This window comes from Oncorhynchus mykiss, chromosome 13 (genome assembly GCF_057628025.1).
Source record: "Oncorhynchus mykiss isolate SJ-2025 chromosome 13, ASM5762802v1, whole genome shotgun sequence".
Classification (NCBI taxonomy): domain Eukaryota; kingdom Metazoa; phylum Chordata; class Actinopteri; order Salmoniformes; family Salmonidae; genus Oncorhynchus; species Oncorhynchus mykiss.
Window position 1 is genome coordinate 14635001 of NC_143034.1, and position 22500 is coordinate 14657500.

The 22500-nt window shown below is 48.7% G+C and overlaps 1 protein-coding gene across 3 annotated transcripts in view; it reads right to left on the reverse strand.

Moving 5' to 3' along the window:
- Positions 1 to 21603, reverse strand: part of LOC110514195 (lysyl oxidase homolog 4) — a 41644-nt gene extending 20041 nt beyond the window's left edge. The window contains exons 1-6 of one of the 3 annotated variants that reach the window (XM_090195334.1): positions 21204 to 21288; positions 21134 to 21145; positions 18448 to 18729; positions 17582 to 18219; positions 14909 to 15120; positions 1 to 18 (exon numbers count right to left, since the gene is read on the reverse strand). The exon at positions 1 to 18 is cut by the window's left edge and continues 21 nt beyond it. In XM_090195334.1, coding sequence (XP_090051460.1) covers positions 1 to 18; positions 14909 to 15120; positions 17582 to 18219; positions 18448 to 18712 — 1133 coding nt within the window. In that variant the 5' untranslated portion in view covers positions 18713 to 18729; positions 21134 to 21145; positions 21204 to 21288. Of the gene's footprint in view, positions 19 to 14908; positions 15121 to 17581; positions 18220 to 18447; positions 18730 to 19142; positions 19271 to 21133 lie in introns of those variants that run through there. The other 2 variants (XM_090195333.1, XM_036947988.2) reach the window with 2 other exon arrangements.
- Positions 21604 to 22500: the final 897 nt, after the last annotated feature.

Below are 22500 nucleotides of genomic sequence, written 5' to 3' on the forward strand. Positions count from 1 at the left end.
TTGGCGTCCCATAGTTTCCTGAAAGAAACAGAAGAGTATTACTACCAGCCCTCCTCTACAGACAGAATACTGGTTAATACCTCTACCAGTCCTCCTCTACAGACAGAATACTGGTTAATACCTCTACCAGTCCTCCTCTATAGACAGAATACTGGTTAATACCTCTACCAGCCCTCTATAGACAGAATACTGGTTAATACCTCTACCAGTCCTCCTCTACAGACAGAATACTGGTTAATACCTCTACCAGTCCTCCTCTACAGACAGAATACTGGTTAATACCTCTACCAGTCCTCCTCTACAGACAGAATACTGGTTAATACCTCTACCAGCCCTCTATAGACAGAATACTGGTTAATACCTCTACCAGTCCTCCTCTACAGACAGAATACTGGTTAATACCTCTACCAGCCCTCCTCTATAGACAGAATACTGGTTAATACCTCTACCAGTCCTCCTCTATAGACAGAATACTGGTTAATACCTCTACCAGTCCTCCTCTACAGACAGAATACTGGTTAATACCTCTACCAGTCCTCCTCTATAGACAGAATACTGGTTAATACCTCTACCAGCCCTCCTCTACAGACAGAATACTGGTTAATACCTCTACCAGTCCTCCTCTATAGACAGAATACTGGTTAATACCTCTACCAGCCCTCCTCTACAGACAGAATACTGGTTAATACCTCTACCAGTCCTCCTCTACAGACAGAATACTGGTTAATACCTCTACCAGCCCTCCTCTACAGACAGAATACTGGTTAATACCGCTACCAGCCCTCCTCTACAGACAGAATACTGGTTAATACCTCTACCAGCCCTCCTCTACAGACAGAATACTGGTTAATACCTCTACCAGTCCTCCTCTACAGACAGAATACTGGTTAATACCTCTACCAGCCCTCCTCTATAGACAGAATACTGGTTAATACCTCTACCAGTCCTCCTCTATAGACAGAATACTGGTTAATACCTCTACCAGCCCTCCTCTATAGACAGAATACTGGTTAATACCTCTACCAGTCCTCTATAGACAGAATACTGGTTAATACCTCTACCAGTCCTCCTCTACAGACAGAATACTGGTTAATACCTCTACCAGCCCTCCTCTATAGACAGAATACTGGTTAATACCTCTACCAGCCCTCCTCTATAGACAGAATACTGGTTAATACCTCTACCAGCCCTCCTCTATAGACAGAATACTGGTTAATACCTCTACCAGCCCTCCTCTATAGACAGAATACTGGTTAATACCTCTACCAGTCCTCCTCTACAGACAGAATACTGGTTAATACCTCTACCAGCCCTCCTCTACAGACAGAATACTGGTTAATACCTCTACCAGCCCTCCTCTATAGACAGAATACTGGTTAATACCTCTACCAGCCCTCCTCTACAGACAGAATACTGGTTAATACCTCTACCAGTCCTCCTCTACAGACAGAATACTGGTTAATACCTCTACCAGCCCTCCTCTATAGACAGAATACTGGTTAATACCTCTACCAGTCCTCCTCTACAGACAGAATACTGGTTAATACCTCTACCAGTCCTCCTCTATAGACAGAATACTGGTTAATACCTCTACCAGCCCTCCTCTACAGACAGAATACTGGTTAATACCTCTACCAGTCCTCCTCTATAGACAGAATACTGGTTAATACCTCTACCAGCCCTCCTCTACAGACAGAATACTGGTTAATACCTCTACCAGTCCTCCTCTACAGACAGAATACTGGTTAATACCTCTACCAGTCCTCCTCTATAGACAGAATACTGGTTAATACCTCTACCAGCCCTCCTCTACAGACAGAATACTGGTTAATACCTCTACCAGTCCTCCTCTACAGACAGAATACTGGTTAATACCTCTACCAGCCCTCCTCTACAGACAGAATACTGGTTAATACCTCTACCAGTCCTCCTCTATAGACAGAATACTGGTTAATACCTCTACCAGCCCTCCTCTACAGACAGAATACTGGTTAATACCTCTACCAGTCCTCCTCTATAGACAGAATACTGGTTAATACCTCTACCAGTCCTCCTCTACAGACAGAATACTGGTTAATACCTCTACCAGCCCTCCTCTACAGACAGAATACTGGTTAATACCTCTACCAGTCCTCCTCTACAGACAGAATACTGGTTAATACCGCTACCAGCCCTCCTCTACAGACAGAATACTGGTTAATACCTCTACCAGTCCTCCTCTACAGACAGAATACTGGTTAATACCGCTACCAGCCCTCCTCTACAGACAGAATACTGGTTAATACCTCTACCAGTCCTCCTCTACAGACAGAATACTGGTTAATACCTCTACCAGTCCTCCTCTACAGACAGAATACTGGTTAATACCTCTACCAGTCCTCCTCTACAGACAGAATACTGGTTAATACCTCTACCAGCCCTCCTCTATAGACAGAATACTGGTTAATACCTCTACCAGTCCTCCTCTATAGACAGAATACTGGTTAATACCTCTACCAGCCCTCCTCTACAGACAGAATACTGGTTAATACCTCTACCAGTCCTCCTCTATAGACAGAATACTGGTTAATACCTCTACCAGTCTTCCTCTACAGACAGAATACTGGTTAATACCTCTACCAGCCCTCCTCTATAGACAGAATACTGGTTAATACCTCTACCAGTCCTCCTCTATAGACAGAATACTGGTTAATACCTCTACCAGTCCTCCTCTACAGACAGAATACTAGTTAATACCTCTACCAGTCCTCCTCTACAGACAGAATACTGGTTAATACCTCTACCAGCCCTCCTCTATAGACAGAATACTGGTTAATACCTCTACCAGTCCTCCTCTACAGACAGAATACTGGTTAATACCTCTACCAGTCCTCCTCTATAGACAGAATACTGGTTAATACCTCTACCAGTCCTCCTCTATAGACAGAATACTGGTTAATACCGCTACCAGCCCTCTATAGACAGAATACTGGTTAATACCTCTACCAGCCCTCCTCTATAGACAGAATACTGGTTAATACCTCTACCAGTCCTCCTCTATAGACAGAATACTGGTTAATACCTCTACCAGCCCTCCTCTACAGACAGAATACTGGTTAATACCTCTACCAGTCCTCCTCTACAGACAGAATACTGGTTAATACCTCTACCAGTCCTCCTCTATAGACAGAATACTGGTTAATACCTCTACCAGCCCTCCTCTACAGACAGAATACTGGTTAATACCTCTACCAGTCCTCCTCTACAGACAGAATACTGGTTAATACCTCTACCAGCCCTCCTCTACAGACAGAATACTGGTTAATACCTCTACCAGTCCTCCTCTATAGACAGAATACTGGTTAATACCTCTACCAGCCCTCCTCTACAGACAGAATACTGGTTAATACCTCTACCAGTCCTCCTCTATAGACAGAATACTGGTTAATACCTCTACCAGTCCTCCTCTACAGACAGAATACTGGTTAATACCTCTACCAGCCCTCCTCTACAGACAGAATACTGGTTAATACCTCTACCAGTCCTCCTCTACAGACAGAATACTGGTTAATACCGCTACCAGCCCTCCTCTACAGACAGAATACTGGTTAATACCTCTACCAGTCCTCCTCTACAGACAGAATACTGGTTAATACCGCTACCAGCCCTCCTCTACAGACAGAATACTGGTTAATACCTCTACCAGTCCTCCTCTACAGACAGAATACTGGTTAATACCTCTACCAGTCCTCCTCTACAGACAGAATACTGGTTAATACCTCTACCAGTCCTCCTCTACAGACAGAATACTGGTTAATACCTCTACCAGCCCTCCTCTATAGACAGAATACTGGTTAATACCTCTACCAGTCCTCCTCTATAGACAGAATACTGGTTAATACCTCTACCAGCCCTCCTCTACAGACAGAATACTGGTTAATACCTCTACCAGTCCTCCTCTATAGACAGAATACTGGTTAATACCTCTACCAGTCTTCCTCTACAGACAGAATACTGGTTAATACCTCTACCAGCCCTCCTCTATAGACAGAATACTGGTTAATACCTCTACCAGTCCTCCTCTATAGACAGAATACTGGTTAATACCTCTACCAGTCCTCCTCTACAGACAGAATACTAGTTAATACCTCTACCAGTCCTCCTCTACAGACAGAATACTGGTTAATACCTCTACCAGCCCTCCTCTATAGACAGAATACTGGTTAATACCTCTACCAGTCCTCCTCTACAGACAGAATACTGGTTAATACCTCTACCAGTCCTCCTCTATAGACAGAATACTGGTTAATACCTCTACCAGTCCTCCTCTATAGACAGAATACTGGTTAATACCGCTACCAGCCCTCTATAGACAGAATACTGGTTAATACCTCTACCAGCCCTCCTCTATAGACAGAATACTGGTTAATACCTCTACCAGCCCTCCTCTACAGACAGAATACTGGTTAATACCTCTACCAGTCCTCCTCTATAGACAGAATACTGGTTAATACCTCTACCAGCCCTCCTCTACAGACAGAATACTGGTTAATACCTCTACCAGTCCTCCTCTACAGACAGAATACTGGTTAATACCTCTACCAGCCCTCCTCTACAGACAGAATACTGGTTAATACCTCTACCAGTCCTCCTCTACAGACAGAATACTAGTTAATACCTCTACCAGTCCTCCTCTATAGACAGAATACTGGTTAATACCTCTACCAGCCCTCCTCTACAGACAGAATACTGGTTAATACCTCTACCAGCCCTCCTCTACAGACAGAATACTGGTTAATACCTCTACCAGTCCTCCTCTACAGACAGAATACTGGTTAATACCTCTACCAGTCCTCCTCTACAGACAGAATACTGGTTAAAACCTCTACCAGTCCTCCTCTACAGACAGAATACTGGTTAATACCTCTACCAGCCCTCCTCTACAGACAGAATACTGGTTAATACCTCTACCAGTCCTCCTCTATAGACAGAATACTGGTTAATACCTCTACCAGCCCTCCTCTATAGACAGAATACTGGTTAATAACTCTACCAGCCCTCCTCTACAGACAGAATACTGGTTAATACCTCTACCAGCCCTCCTCTATAGACAGAATACTGGTTAATACCTCTACCAGCCCTCCTCTATAGACAGAATACTGGTTAATACCTCTACCAGTCCTCCTCTATAGACAGAATACTGGTTAATACCTCTACCAGCCCTTCTCTATAAACATAATACTGGTTAATACCTCTACCAGTCCTCCTCTATAGACAGAATACTGGTTAATACCTCTACCAGCCCTCCTCTATAGACAGAATACTGGTTAATACCTCTACCAGCCCTCCTCTATAGACAGAATACTGGTTAATACCTCTACCAGTCCTCCTCTATAGACAGAATACTGGTTAATACCTCTACCAGCCCTTCTCTATAAACATAATACTGGTTAATACCTCTACCAGCCCTCCTCTATAGACAGAATACTGGTTAATACCTCTACCAGCCCTTCTCTATAAACATAATACTGGTTAATACCTCTACCAGTCCTCCTCTACAGACAGAATACTGGTTAATACCTCTACCAGTCCTCCTCTACAGACAGAATACTGGTTAATACCTCTACCAGTCCTCCTCTACAGACAGAATACTGGTTAATACCTCTACCAGTCCTCCTCTACAGACAGAATACTGGTTAATACCTCTACCAGTCCTCCTCTACAGACAGAATACTGGTTAATACCTCTACCAGTCCTCCTCTACAGACAGAATACTGGTTAATACCTCTACCAGTCCTCCTCTACAGACAGAATACTGGTTAATACCTCTACCAGTCCTCCTCTACAGACAGAATACTGGTTAATACCTCTACCAGTCCTCCTCTACAGACAGAATACTGGTTAATACCTCTACCAGGGTGCCTAGACCTATTGTCCTCCCTCCCTCCCTCCCTCCCTCCCTCCCTCCCTCCCTCCCTCCCTCCCTCGTTCGCATTGCTCTCTCCCTCCCTCCCTCGTTCGCATTGCTCTCTCCCTCCCTCCCTCGTTCCTTCCCTCCCTCTCTCTGTCAGGTTAAGTTGAAATGTAAATAAAACCGTCTTTTCTCATAGAGAACAGGCCGGGGAGACCTAGTGCTTCTGTGGTTACCCACAATGCCCTAGTGAGGGATCTGAATGTTCCTATTGTAAAGCCAGGTCAACACACACTCTCTCTCTCTCTCTCTCTCTCTCTCTCTCCCTCTCTCTATCTCTCTATCTCTCTCTCTCCATCTCTCTCTCTTTCTCTCTGTCTCTCTCACTCTTGTCTCTCTCTCCCCCCTCTCTCTCTCCCTCTGCCCCCCGCCTCTCTCCCCCTGCCCCCCCCTCTCTCTCCCTCTGCCCCCTGCCACTCTCCCCCTGCCCCCCCTCTCTCTCCTCCCCTCCCCTCTCTCTCCTCCCCTCCCTCTCTCCCTCTGCCCCCCACCACTCTCCCCCTGCCCCCCCCTCTCTCTCCTCCCCTCCCCTCTCTCTCCCTCTGCCCCCCACCACTCTCCCCCTGCCCCCCTCTCTCTCCTCCCCTCCCCTCTCTCTCCTCCCCTCCCCTCTCTCTCCCTCTGCCCCCCACCACTCTCCCCCTGCCCCACTCTCTCTCCTCCCCTCCCCTCTCTCTCCTCCCCTCCCCTCTCTCTCCCTCTGCCCCCCACCACTCTCCCCCTGCCCCACTCTCTCTCCTCCCCTCCCCTCTCTCTCCTCCCCTCCCCTCTCTTCTCTCACTCATCATTTTTCCATCCTTCCTTCATGGGTATTTCAGTCCTGTTGAATGTACATGTCTGGTCTAGGAAACCCACGGAAAGAACTATAAATATGCACATAGAATAAATTAGATCAAAGCTTACAGAAAGTACAGACACAAGCCCTGCGTTGCCCACATGTCCACGTGTCAGATGTTACAAAACTGTGCACACATCTCAAATGTCACCCTATTCCTTATGTAGTGCACTCCCTTATGTAGTGTAGGGATCTGGTAAAAAGTCACAAGTAGTGCACGATATAGAGGATAGTGCCATTGGGGACGCATGTTGTGAATCTGTTTCACAACCAAAAGGAGGAGTACCCCTCTCAGACAGAGGAAAGGAACAGGGACGCATGGCTTCATGTGTTGGTCAGTAAAGTACCGGTGCAGGCCCACTTTACTGGTGCAGTGGCACAGTCCCAAATGGCACCTTATCCCCTATGTAGTGCACTACGTTTGACCAGGATGGACCCCGGTGGAAAGTAGTGCACCACATAGGGAATTGGATGGCGTTTGGGACTTTGGGTTCCTGTAGACCACATTGGAAACTTCAGGGTTCCAAGTCCAGGAGTTCTATAACAGGATGCACAGTGGGAAAGTAGAGAGAGAACTCCATAAAAACTGTTATTCACTAAACAGACGTCTTCTGAGACGACACAGAAGGAAGTATCCTTTAATATGACGGCTGACAGATGGACGCACACACACGCACGTACGTACGCACGCACGCACACACACACACACGCACGTACGTACGCACGCACGGACACGCACACACACGCACGTACGCACGCACGCACGCACATGCACACACGCACGCACGCACACGCACGCACGCACACGCACGCACGCACACGCACGCACGCACGCACGCACACACACACACACACACACACACACAGACACACACACACACACACACACACACACACACACACAGTGCTTACACACACACACACAACACTTACACACACACACACACACACACACACACACACACACACACACACACACACACACACACACACACAGAGCGAGAGAGAGAGAGAAACACACACTGGCACTATTTGAGCCAAGAGAGGAATTAGTTTCAGGTCGACCACTTCAAACACCAGTGACCGGAGTCTTGCCAGGATTGTGGGTTTGACTCCCTCTAAGTGGCTTTGGGATAAAAGTGTCTGCTAAATGGTTTATATTATTATTCTAGTTATAATAATGGTTAGGTTTGTGTAACAGCCCCAGATAAACACGTCCCTGGTATAGCTCACACCACAGGGACGTTGGCAGGAGGAACAAAAACAGAAGAAGATGGAGAGGAACGAGGAGGTACTACCTGTCTGAACGAGTCCAACAATCAACTGTTGTTTTCATTTTCCTTGGAAAGATACATTTGTTTGCGGAGATCGCGTTCATGGTAAACGCTGCAGAGATCCCGTTCATGGTGAACGCTGCAGAGATCCCGTTTGTGGTGAACGCTGCAGATGTCCCGTTCATGGTAAACGCTGCAGAGATCCCGTTTGTGGTGAACGCTGCAGATGTCCCGTTCGTGGTGAACGCTGCAGAGATCCCGTTCATGGTAAACGCTGCAGAGATCCCGTTTGTGGTGAACGCTGCAGATGTCCCGTTCATGGTGAACGCTGCAGATGTCCCGTTCATGGTGAACGCTGCAGAGATCCCGTTCATGGTAAACGCTGCAGAGATCCCGTTTGTGGTGAACGCTGCAGATGTCCCGTTCATGGTGAACGCTGCAGATGTCCCGTTCGTGGTGAACGCTGCAGATGTCACGTTCATGGTGAACGCTGCAGAGATCCCGTTCGTGGTAAACGCTGCAGAGATCCCGTTCATGGTGAACGCTGCAGATGTCCCGTTCGTGGTAAACGCTGCAGATGTCCCGTTCATGGTAAACGCTGCAGATGTCCCGTTCATGGTGAACGCTGCAGATGTCCCGTTCATGGTGAACGCTGCAGATGTCCCGTTCATGGTGAACGCTGCAGATGTCCCGTTCGTGGTAAACGCTGCAGGTGTCCCGTTCATGGTAAACGCTGCAGATGTCCCGTTCATGGTAAACGCTGCAGATGTCCCGTTCGTGGTGAACGCTGCAGATGTCCCGTTCATGGTGAACACTGCAGATGTCCCGTTCGTGGTGAACGCTGCAGATGTCCCGTTCATGGTGAACACTGCAGAGATCCCGTTCATGGTGAACGCTGCAGATGTCCCGTTCATGGTAAACGCTGCAGGTGTCCCGTTCATGGTAAACGCTGCAGATGTCCCGTTCATGGTAAACGCTGCAGATGTCCCGTTCGTGGTGAACGCTGCAGATGTCCCGTTCATGGTGAACGCTGCAGATGTCCCGTTCGTGGTAAACGCTGCAGGTGTCCCGTTCATGGTAAACGCTGCAGATGTCCCGTTCATGGTAAACGCTGCAGATGTCCCGTTCGTGGTGAACGCTGCAGATGTCCCGTTCATGGTGAACACTGCAGATGTCCCGTTCGTGGTGAACGCTGCAGATGTCCCGTTCATGGTGAACGCTGCAGATGTCCCGTTCATGGTGAACGCTGCAGATGTCCCGTTCATGGTAAACGCTGCAGATGTCCCGTTCATGGTAAACGCTGCAGATGTCCCGTTCGTGGTGAACGCTGCAGATGTCCCGTTCATGGTGAACGCTGCAGAGATCCCGTTCATGGTGAACGCTGCAGATGTCCCGTTCATGGTGAACACTGCAGATGTCCCGTTCATGGTGAACGCTGCAGATGTCCCGTTCGTGGTGAACGCTGCAGAGATCCCGTTCATGGTGAACACTGCAGATGTCCCGTTCATGGTGAACACTGCAGATGTCCCGTTCGTGGTAAACACTGCAGATGTCCCGTTCATGGTGAACGCTGCAGATGTCGGCTCAGACGTGAATGACCTCCGACACTGCCTCAACAAAGAGCGATGCATTTGGGATTGGACTGATTTAGACCAAAACAACAACACAAGAGGAGGGGATCCTGTCCACCAGACAGAGGGATTCTTAGATGCCCAACATCAGTCAAGTATCGTGTTAAAAGGTCACTGACCGAAACCACACTGAGAAACAGCCCACCGGAATCAGAGACAGAAACCACACTGAGAAACAGCCCACGAGAATCAGAGACAGAAATCACACTGAGAAACAGCCCACCGGAATCAGAGACAGAAACCACACTGAGAAACAGCCCACCAGAATCAGAGACAGAAACCACACTGAGAAACAGCCCACCAGAATCAGAGACAGAAACCACACTGAGAAACAGCCCATGAGAATCAGAGACAGAAACCACACTGAGAAACAGCCCACCGGAATCAGAGACAGAAACCACACTGAGAAACAGCCCACCAGAATCAGAGACAGAAACCACACTGAGAAACAGCCCACCAGAATCAGAGACAGAAACCACACTGAGAAACAGCCCACCAGAATCAGAGACAGAAACCACACTGAGAAACAGCCCACCAGAATCAGAGACAGAAACCACACTGAGAAACAGCCCACCAGAATCAGAGACAGAAACCACACTTGGCTTGGCCAGGACTGGACCAGGTTGGGAAGACTTGGCCAGGACTGGACCAGGTTGGGAAGACTTGGCTAAGACTGGACCAGGTTGAGAAGACTTGGCTAAGACTGGACCAGGTTGGGAAGACATGGCCAGGACTGGACCAGGTTGGGAAGACTTGGCCAGGACTGGACCAGGTTGGGAAGACTTGGCTAAGACTGGACCAGGTTGGGAAGACTTGGCCAGGACTGGACCAGGTTGGGAAGACTTGGCTAAGACTGGACCAGGTTGGGAAGACTTGGCTAAGACTGGACCAGGTTGGGAAGACTTGGCTAAGACTGGACCAGGTTGGGAAGACTTGGCCAGGATTGGACCAGGTTGGGAAGACTTGGCCAGGACTGGACCAGGTTGGGAAGACTTGGCCAGGACTGGACCAGGTTGGGAAGACTTGGCTAAGACTGGACCAGGTTGGGAAGACTTGGCCAGGACTGGACCAGGTTGGGAAGACTTGGCTAAGACTGGACCAGGTTGGGAAGACTTGGCCAGGACTGGACCAGGTTGGGAAGACTTGGCTAAGACTGAACCAGGTTGGGAAGACTTGGCCAGGACTGGACCAGGTTGGGAAGACTTGGCCAGGACTGGACCAGGTTGGGAAGACTTGGCCAGGATTGGACCAGGTTGGGAAGACTTGGCTAAGACTGGACCAGGTTGGGAAAACTTGGCTAAGACTGGACCAGGTTGGGAAGACTTGGCTAAGACTGGACCGGGTTGGGAAGACTTGGCTAAGGCTGGACCGGGTTGGGAAGACTTGGCTAAGACTGGACCGGGTTGGGAAGAATTGGCTAAGACTGGACCAGGTTGGGAAGACTTGGCCAGGACTGGACCAGGTTGGGAAGACTTGGCTAAGACTGGACCAGATTGGGAAGACTTGGCTAAGACTGGACCAGGTTGGGAAGACTTGGCTAAGGCTGGACCGGGTTGGGAAGACTTGGCTAAGGCTGGACCGGGTTGGGAAGACTTGGCTAAGGCTGGACCGGGTGAGGCCAAAGTGAACTTGGCCAAACAGTAGAGTAAGACCAAACCAGACTAAAGTACCATTTGGCACCACAGAAGAGACAGTCATTCTCTGACGCATAAACCAACCTCTCAACCTCAAGTTAAACGCCCAGAACACCAGGATCAGCCCAAATGGCACCATATTCCCTATTTAGTGTGCTGTTTTTAGAACAGGGCCCTCTGGTCAGAATGTAGTGCAGTATATAGGGAGTATGATGCAGGGCCCTCTGGTCAGAATGTAGCGCAGTATATAGGGAGTATGATGCCATTTGGGACACAGCCCAGCTGTCCATCCCTGACAGATACTGAAGTTAGGCTCTCTGAATCAAACGGCAGAGCAGAGATGGCTGTGCTTCTATCATTCATCTACTCTGTGGTTTAGGTGGAAGGAGGCTAAGTCACCATCATTCATCTGCTCTGTGGTTTAGGTGGAAGGAGGCTAGACACCATCATTCATCTGCTCTGTGGTTTAGGTGGAAGGAGGCTAAGACACCATCATTCATCTACTCTGTGGTTTAGGTGGAAGGAGGCTAAGACACCATCATTCATCTGCTCTGTGGTTTAGGTGGAAGGAGGCTAAGACACCATCATTCATCTGCTCTGTGGTTTAGGTGGAAGGAGGCTAAGACACCATCATTCATCTGCTCTGTGGTTTAGATGGAAGGAGGCTAAGTCACCATCATTCATCTACTCTGTGGTTTAGATGGAAGGAGGCTAAGACACCATCATTCATCTGCTCTGTGGTTTAGGTGGAAGGAGGCTAAGACACCATCATTCATCTGCTCTGTGGTTTAGGTGGAAGGAGGCTAAGACACCATCATTCATCTGCTCTGTGGTTTAGGTGGAAGGAGGCTAAGACACCATCATTCATCTGCTCTGTGGTTTAGGTGGAAGGAGGCTAAGACACCATCATTCATCTGCTCTGTGGTTTAGGTGGAAGGAGGCTAAGACACCATCATTCATCTACTCTGTGGTTTAGGTGGAAGGAGGCTAAGACACCATCATTCATCTGCTCTGTGGTTTAGGTGGAAGGAGGCTAAGACACCATCATTCATCTGCTCTGTGGTTTAGATGGTAGGAAGCACCGGTCCCCGGTTTAAAAATAAATAATATTGTCTGCCATCTGCTCTTCCAAATGACTGGCTGACAAAATGGGAGGCCAGCACAGGGCCCACTAACTGACTACTGAGGTGAAATGTTTGTCTAAAAACCTCTAGAGTTGTGTGTGTGTGTGTGTGTGTGTGTGTGTGTGTATAAACACCTTTAAGCTCTGTGTCAACATTGACCTAACGTTCTCTTTGAAACAGATTTAGAAACTGTTGAGAGATTTGGAGAGACGAAAGGCTGGCATCAAATCACTGTTATTTCCTCTGAGAGGGGAACAGCAAACGTGGCGATGTTTTCATCTCATGAAGAAAAAGAACAACAACAAAAAGCTTTTTTTTTCTCTCTGGCGGTGAAACATTCACAACCTTTCTCCTGCCTCACACCTCCTCAACTGGGGCAGAAAAACCTCTGTTAAAAAGCTGAAAATCTTCCCCAAAAAGGGGATTCCTAGACAAGGAAAATGTGGAGGTCTCGGTGGGTTTAGTGACATAGAGTTGGAGAGAGGGCACCTCTTTGCGTCTTTGCCATAATGGTGTGCCAAGTGCTCCCCCTGTCCAACTCTATGGTTTGTGATCTCAATCAGGAAGTGACTGTAAAGAGGAACAGATTTTTTTAAATGTAGCAGTGTGTGTGTGTGTGTGCCCTCCACCTCTCCATCTCTCTATCTCTCTGCCTCTCCATGTCTCTATGCATGTGTGTGTGAAAGGATATGTTTGTGTGTGTGTGTGTTTATTCAGCAGCCTAACCTGGACATTAGCTGTAATTATCTGGGATGTAAAGATAGTTTAGGGTAGAGGAGACATCCTCCACACAGGCCGTAAATAAAGCCTGTGGCTGGACGGACAGACAGAGGTGGTCTGTGTGTCTGTAGGCTTTAAAGGTCTGTGCCTTCATAAAGGTTATTTACAGCTGGGGACAGACAGATGGACAGATGGACGAGATTCACACCCGGGTAATGGATTCTACAGGTCTAAGTGTTCTAGAATATGACTGTAGAAGTGGTTAATGGATTCTACAGGTCTAAGTGTTCTAGAATATGACTGTAGAAGTGGGTAATGGATTCTACAGGTCTAAGTGTTCTAGAATATGACTGTAGAAGTGGGTAATGGTTTCTACAGGTCTAAGTGTTCTAGAATATGACTGTAGAAGTGGGTAATGGTTTCTACAGGTCTAAGTGTTCTAGAATATGACTGTAGAAGTGGGTAATGGATTCTACAGGTCTAAGTGTTCTAGAATATGACTGTAGAAGTGACATATGGGAGACTTGGGGAAATAATGGAACTACTGTAGCCTACAAAAACACAAACAAAGATAACTGTATCAATAAACGTTTCTCACTGAAAGACACAAACCTTTCCCAACCAAACCATGTAGCCACTGAAACACAGTTACTGAAACCAGAGGTAGAGAGAGAACAGAGAGAGAGAAACAGATAGAGAATGAGAGATAGATGGGGTGAGAGATAGACAGAGAGAGAGATAGACGGGTGAGAGATAGATAGAGAATGAGAGATAGACGGGGTGAGAGATAGACGGGGTGAGAGATAGACGGGGTGAGAGATAGATGGGGTGAGAGATAGACAGAGTAGGGAACAGAAACAGATAGAGAACGAGAGATAGATGGGGTGAGAGATAGACGGGGTGAGAGATAGATGGGGTAAGAGATAGACGGGGTGAGAGATAGCTGGGGTGAGAGATAGACGGGGTGAGAGATAGATGGGGTGAGAGATAGACGGGTGAGAGATAGATGGGGTGAGAGAGACAGAGTAGGGAACAGAAACAGATAGAGAACGAGAGATAGATGGGGTGAGAGATAGACGGGGTGAAAGATAGATAGGGTGAGAGATAGACGGGGTGAGAGATAGACGGGGTGAGAGATAGATGGGGTGAGAGACGGGGTGAGAGATAGAGGGGTGAGAGATAGATGGGGTGAGAGATAGACAGAGAAAGAGAGAAAACTAGAGAGTTTTTGTAAAACTTATAGGAAGTGCTGTCGTATGCTATTCCCACCGGTTGTGTATAATTACATGAGATTAGAGGAGACGTTCCTGGTCTCCATCCAAACACACATGATGCTCCTCCTACAGCCAGCCTCTGACATTAATAACATACTCTTTAAGGTTACGTCCCAAATCACAGTCTATTCCCTGTCTAGGGCACTATGTTTGACCAGGGCTTTGATAAAAAGTAGTGCACTAAAAAGGCAATAGCTAGTCATTTGGGACACACACCTGCTCTTTAAGACTATTTAAAAGTGCACAGCCTACTATGATGAGGCAAAGTCCAGACATGCAGGCATGGTTAGTCCAATGCTGGTGAGTAACTGCTGGTATAGATGGTGGTAGTAATGCTAGCTCTGCACCCCCCCCCCCCCCCCCCCCCCCACACACACACACACAAGCACACACATTTATGTGAAAAATGGGGATGTCAAAATGGGGACACACCTTTCCAGACACAAACACACCCTCTCTACCTTACCTGTAGACGGTGTGGTCGTATGCCTCGGCGGAGGGGTATCCCAGCATGCCACACACCACACGGCTGCCGCTGAGGTCCCAGCCCTGGTCGCACACATGACGCCACCTCCCAGCATGCTTCACTTCCAAAACGCCCTCTGACAGCAAGCCGGTGCGGACGCCTGTCAGAACAGGCCGGAGACGTACCTCCTCCAGCCTCACCCTACTGGCCGCCTGGGGGAGGGGAGAGGAGGGGGAGGGGGGATAGGAGATGGAGATGGGGAGGAATGGGGGAGGGGAGGGGAGGGGAGGGGGAGGGGGACGGGGGATAGGAGATGGGGATGGGGAGGAATGGGGGAGGGGAGGGGAGGGGAGAGGAAGAGGAGGAGGAGGAAGGGGGAGGGGGGATAGGAGAGAAGGGATGGGGAGGAATGGGGGAGAGGACAGAACAGAATCCAACTTTAATTGCCATCGCAGTCTCTACACAACAAGGACATGAAGGAACAAACACATTGAAAACAGTGTGTGTGTGTGTGTGTGTGTGTGTGTGTGTGTGTGTGTGTGTGCGTGTATATCAAAAGTTTTGGGTAGAACCTTAGAAATGTCCTTGTTTTTTAAATAAAACATTTATGCCCATTAAAATAACATCAAATTGATCAGAAATACAGTGTAGACATTGTTAATGTTGTAAATTACTATTGTAGCTGAAAACGGCTACAATAGCTTCATTAAATAGTACCCGCAAAACACCAGTCTCAACGTCAACAGTGAAGAGGCGACTCCGGGATGCTGGCCTTCTAGACAGAGTTGAAAAAAAAAAAAGCCATATCTCAGACTGGCCAATAAAAAGAAAAGATTGAGATGGGCAAAAGAACACAGACACTGGACAGAGGAACTCTGCCTAGAAGGCCAGCATCCCGGAGTCGCCTCTTCACTGTTGACGTTGAGACTGGTGTTTTGTGGGTACTATTTAATGAAGCTGCCAGTTGAGGACTTGTGAGGCGATTCTAATGTACTTGTCCTCTTGCTCAGTTGTGCACCGGGGCCTCCCACCCCTTTTTCTATTCTGGTTAGAGCCAGTTTGCGCTGTTCTGTGAAGGGAGTAGTACACAGCGTTGTACGAGATCTTCAGTTTCTTGTCAATTTCTCGCATGGAACATTTCTTAGAACAAGAATAGACTGACGAGTTTCAGAAGAAAGGCCTTTGTTTCTGGCCATTTTGAGCCTGTAATCAAACCCACAAATGCTGATGCTCCAGACATTCAGCTAGTGTAAAGAAGGCCCGTTTTATTGCTTCTTTAATCAGGACAACGGTTTTCAGCTGTGCTAATGTAACAGTATAGCTTCCGTCCCTCTCCTCGCCCCTACCTGGGCTCAAAACAGGGACCCTCTGCACACAGTAACAACGGCCTCCCAAAAAGCACCGTTACCCATCGCGCCACAAAAGACGCGGCCCCTTGCAGAGCAAGCGGAACAACTACTTCAAGGTCTCAGAGCGAGTGATGTCACCGATTGAAACGCTATTAGCGTGCACCCCGCTAACTAGCTAGCCATTTCACATCGGTTACACTAACATAATTGCAAAATTGTTTTCTAATGATCAATTAGCCTTTTAAAATGATAAACTGGGATTAGCTAACACAACGTGCCATTGGAACACAGGAGTGATGGTTGCTGATAATGGGCCTCTGTACGCCTCTGTAGATATTCCATTAAAAATCAGCCGTTTCCAGCTACAATAGTCATTTACAACATTAACAATGTCTACACTGTATTTCTGATCAATTTGATGTTATTTTAATGGACAAAAAAGGTGCATTTCTTTCAAAAACAAGGACATTTATAAGTGACCCCAAACTGTTGAAGGGTAGTGTATATATATGTGTGTATACAGTATGTGTGTATAATGTGTGTATATGTATGTGTATATGTGTGTGTGTATCTATATATGTGTGTAATGTGTGTATAACCTGTGTGTGTGTGTATTACGTTCCAAAACAGTGGTAAGGTCATGAACTTAGCCTCAGTAGATAAGATGTTACGAGGTCTAACAGATGGGTAGGTGATAGATGTTACGAGGTCTAACAGATGGTAGGTGATAGATGGGCTGGTCTTTCCTCTGTGGAGGCTCTGCAAACAGCCCTGTGTTTAGGGAGTTGGGTCTGTTTACCTACTAGAGGTTGAGGCCTGAAGGTGAGGGATACTGCCCATTATGAATTGGATCCGGAACAGCCCTGTGTTTAGGGAGTTGGGTCTGTTTACCTACTAGAGGTTGAGGCCTGAATGTGAGGGATACTGCCCATTATGAATTGGATCCGGAAAAGGCCTGGTTTTAGGGCCGTCTGTAATTACGGCGTGCCTATCGGGCTGTGGGCTCCTGGCCCCACCAATCAGCTTCCTGTACCCCGGGAGTTGCCATGGGGCTACTTGAGGCGACCGTGGATAGGTACAGTACAGTAGTGTTGGGGTGTTGAGTGTGTGGGGGCAGGTGTGTGTGTGGGGGGGAGGGTTGAGTGTATGTTTGTGAATGTGAGAGAGAGAAAGGGGAAGGAAGAGAGAGGCAGAGCAAGACAGAGAGAATGAGAGAAAGGGGAAGCCAGAGAGAGGCAGAGCAAGACAGAGAGAATGAGAGAAAGGGGAAGCCAGAGAGAGGCAGAGCAAGACAGAGAGAATGAGAGAAAGTGTTTTTCGTCACCTGTCCGTCTGTGATGTCAACGTTGGGGATTTCTGCCTCTGGTTCAACATGGTTCCCACTGGGCTGCCTCAGGATCTCTGCCTCCCATCTGGCCGCCTGTGGTCCGGTCCGCCCCACATCCTGGGCCTGCCTGTAGGCTGCACCATTCCCCAGCCGGGGGGGGATCTGATGCCCCTGGGGCACGGCCGGGTTCTCCTGTCTCGTCCTGGCCTCCCCTCCCGCCTGACTCTGGCCGTTCCGGGTACGCAAGTGGATATCATGACCCCGACGCTGTTGCCGTGAACTTTGACCCTGACCTCTGGGGGTGTTGCGGTGGAGGGCGATCTCATGACCCCTTCTCCCGGGGGATGTGATGTGAGCAGGGGGAGGAGGGGCCACCCTGTCTTGGACTGTGGATAGACGTGGCGGTGTGGAGAGGTTGGGGATCCTCTGTGGTCGGGCCGAGGCCACTGGGACGGCCAGGGATGTGGGGGAGCCCTCTACCTGGTTAGGGGAGTAGTGGACCCTCCTCTGGGTGCTACAGACGATACCCAGGTCCTCAGAGTGGGTGCAGTCATTTATCCCCCAGCCGTTGGAGTGACAGTCAGACAGGGAGAGCTCCGTCCCCATGCAGTGCACGTTATCCAACCAGATCAGACCTAATGGGAGAAGAAGGGGCACACTTCCTCGTTAGCAGCCAATCAAGAGTGATCAATAAGATACAACTGATTCTCCCAGTTGACCAGCCCACATAAGTAAAGGTTGAACCGATGTCACGAAACACAATCTCCAGACAGGCAGAAGACGGGCAACAGTGGCGCTCTCTTGTGAAAGCCTTAAGTTCCAGCAACAAAGAGGATTATTAAGGAAGTAAGGTGTTACCGTACCTTGTCCTTCCCCAAACTTAGAGCTGTGAGCCCAGGTGAGACTGCGTGAGAAGCCCAGCTCTCGACACACCACGTTGGCCAGGTTAATATCCACCTCGTCATCACACACCGTCCCCCACGCCCCGTTATAGAACACCTCTACTCGACCCTCGTTGGGGCCCCGCCTCTCACCTGCCAGGCGCACCCTCGGCCCTGATCCCTGGGCGAGGGAGGGGGAGAGGAGGGGGAGGAGGAGGGAACTCACACACAAGAGGAGGCCCAACATCCTTACTCAGTCTGGAACTGAGAGATCACGAGAGACAGAGAGAGACAAAGAGGGAGATAGAGAGAGACAGACAGAGAGGGAGACAGAGAGAGTGATAGAGACAAAGAGGGAGATAGAGAGAGACAGACAGAGAGGGAGACAGAGACAGAGAGGGAGAGAGAGAGAGAGAGAGAGCGACAGAGAGAGCGACAGAGAGAGAAACAGAGACAGAGAGAGACAAAGAGGGAGATAGAGAGAGACAGACAGAGAGGGAGCAGAGACAGAGAGGGAGAGGGAGAGGGAGAGAGAGAGAGAGCATATCACTTAAAATCATGCACAAAAAATACATTGTTTCTCAGACACTTGTGAAAATCACATAAAACCAATAAACACTATTGTAAATTACCGACATGAAAAGCCTTTTGAAATGCTAGTTTTTTAGTGCACCAACCCCCAGTAGAACCCTCAGATCAGATGGAAACATTCCACTGTGGAAACATGCCATTAGTCAGGCACCTCCGTGTATCCAACGGCTTTACAGCCAGAGAACAGACCCCGAAGCACAGCGGAAATAACACTGATAAGAAAAGCACAGAGGCACTCAGTGTCTCTGCCTGCGTTCCAAATGGCACCCTATTCCCTACATAGTGCACTGCTTTAGACCAGAGCCCTATGGCACTCAAATGGTACCCTATTCCCTACATAGTGCACTACTTTAGACCAGAGCCCTATGGCACTCAAATAGCACCCTATTCCCTACATAGTGCACCACTTTAGACCAGAGCCCTATGGCACTCAAATAGCACCCTATTCCCTACATAGTGCACTACTTTAGACCAGAGCCCTATGGCACTCAAATAGCACCCTATTCCCTACATAGTGCACTACTTTAGACCAGAGCCCTATGGCACTCAAATGGCACCCTATTCCTTACATAGTGCACTACTTTAGACCAGAGCCCTATGGCACTCAAATGGCACCCTATTCCCTACATAGTGCACTACTTTTGACCAGAGCCCTATGGTCCCATAGTGCACTATATAGGGAATAAGGTGCCATTAGGGAGTTAACCAGAAAGGGGAAGAGAGTAGCGACCGACCAAAGCTAAAATCAGCGCGGTTAGCCGGGCCGCGCCACAGAGGCCCGTCCACAAACCCTCAAACATCCCTATGTCTCGTTATACTGAGACAGCCAGGCAGGCAAATAAACAGGGCCTTAGAAATGCCTGCACACACAAACAACAGAGTATCAGGCTGCTACTGTGTGTAAGATGAGCTGCATCTCAATGCTCTGAATACTGGCTTCCTCTCCTCGTCTCCTTGCCTTCATCTGCACTCATATGAAGATCCAGAACAGGTGAGAGTATGGATGACTGCACTTTCATCTGTCCGGTGCTTTCGCATCACGTTTACATCAGTGCAGATGAAGGGAATGAGACAAAGACAGGAAAGGAGAAGAGGAGGTAGTAATCCACTGTAGAGTATTGAGACACATCCACAGTCAAATTAGTGGAAGGTTACAGTGTTGGGTAACATTTGGTTCTAGACAAGACAAGACAAGGGAAGCACAACACTGGAGAATCTAAATGCTGTAACCATGAAGCTAGAGAGGAGAGAGAAGAGGGTGAGAGAGGAGAGGGGGAGAGAGGAGGAGAGGAGAAGTGGAGAAAGGAGGAGAGAAGTGGGAGAGAGGAAGAGAGGAGAACGAAGGAAGAGAGGAGAGAGGTGGGAGAGAGGAGGAGAGGAGGAGAGGAGAAGAGGAGAACGGAGGAGAGAGGTGGGAGAGAGGAGGAGAGGAGAACGCAGGAGGAGAGGAGAGAGGTGGGAGAGAGGAGGAGAGGAGAACGCAGGAGGAGGGGAGAACACAGGAGGAGAGGAGAGAGGTGGGAGAGAGGAGGAGAGGAGAACGCAGGAGGAGAGGAGAGAGGTGGGAGAGAGGAGGAGAGGAGAACGCAGGAGGAGGGGAGAACACAGGAGGAGAGGAGAGAGGTGGGAGAGAGGAGGAGAGGAGAACGCAGGAGGAGGGGAGAACACAGGAGGAGAGGAGAGAGGTGGGAGAGAGGAGGAGAGGAGAGAGGGGGGAGAGAGGAGGGGAGCAAAAAAGAAGAGAAGAAAAGTGGGGGGGAGTGAGACCCAGCGAGAGATGGAGAGATGGAGAGATGGAAGAAGACAGGAGGAGAAGAGGACTGGAGAGAAGAGAAGGGAAGAGTGAAGACAGAAGAGATGGAGAGATGGAAGAAGACAGGAGGAGAAGAGGACTGGAGAGAAGAGAAGGGAAGAGTGAAGACAGAAGAGATGGAGGTAAATGACAGATGATAGGAGGGAGATAAATAGATAGAAAGATAACAGAAATATGAGAGAAAGAACAAATTAAAAGAGCGAGGAGAGAGAATGAAGAAGGGATGGGATGAGTAAAAGTGAACTAAATAAATTCATAACTCACCTGGCAGTTGTGCTCTGTCTCGGAGTCACCAGCTCTCTCTCTCTCTCTGTCTCGGAGTCACCAGCTCTCTCTCTGTCTCGGAGTCACCAGCTCTCTCTCTGTCTCGGAGTCACCAGCTCTCTCTCTCTCTGTCTCGGAGTCACCAGCTCTCTCTCTCTCTGTCTCGGAGTCACCAGCTCTCTCTCTCTGTGTCTCGGAGTCACCAGCTCTCTCTCTCTGTCTCGGAGTCACCAGCTCTCTCTCTCTCTGTCTCGGAGTCACCAGCTCTCTCTCTCTCTGTCTCGGAGTCACCAGCTCTCTCTCTCTGTCTCGGAGTCACCAGCTCTCTCTCTCTCTGTCTCGGAGTCACCAGCTCTCTCTCTCTCTGTCTCGGAGTCACCAGCTCTCTCTCGCTGGGACGGAATGGGTGAGTGAATGAAAGAAAGAGGGCAGGAAGACTTGTCTGGCTTTCTCTCTGTTCTCTCCCTCCCTCTTTCTCTGTCACTCCCTCGTTTTAGTCACTTTCTCCATCCCTCCCATTTTTTCTCCATTATGTAAAAGTAATTTTTTCTCCATTTGGTCCTGTGCTGGTCCTTTCACTGAACCCCTCCCCTCCACTCACACCTGTTACCCTTAAAAAAAGGTGTTTATTTATTTAACCTTTATTTAACTAGGCAAGTCAGTTAAGAACAAATTCCTATTTACAATGACAGCCTACCGGGGAACAGTGGGTTAACTGCCTTGTTCAGGGGCAGAGTGACAGATTTGTACTTTGTCAGCCCAGGGATTCCAGGTAGCCTAGCTCTGACCAATAGACTACCTGCCGCCACAAATCCACCTACCTAGCCTTACCCCCTCTGCCCACCCAACCAGGAGCCCCAAATCTATCACTACAAGGTGAGCACATGCTTTGGTTGACTACACCTCTCTCTCTCTCTCTCTCTCTCTCTCTCTCTCTCTCTCTCTCTCTCTCTCTCTCTCTCTCTCTCTCTGCCCCCTCTCTCTCTCTCTGTCCCCCCCTCTCTATCCCCCCTCTTCCCCCCTCGCTCTCCCCCTCCTCTCTCTCCCCCCCCCCCTCCTCTCTCTCTCTCTCTCTCTCTCTCTCTCTCTCTCTCTCTCTTCCTTCTCCTCTCTCTCTCAGTCTAATTGTACAGAAGGATCCTGGGCTCAAACCAACACCCACAATTAGTGGTGCAGTGAAATAAATACATGCTCTTCAGCAATAACCTGCTGAAAACTGTTGCTCCCCCCTCTTTCCCTTTTTCATTTTCCTTCACTATTTATATCTGTCAATTTATTCTCCCTGTTGTTTCTCTCTCTCTCCCTCTCCCTGTCTCTCTCTCTCTTTCTCTCCCTGTCTCTCTCTCTCTTTCTCTCCCTGTCTATCT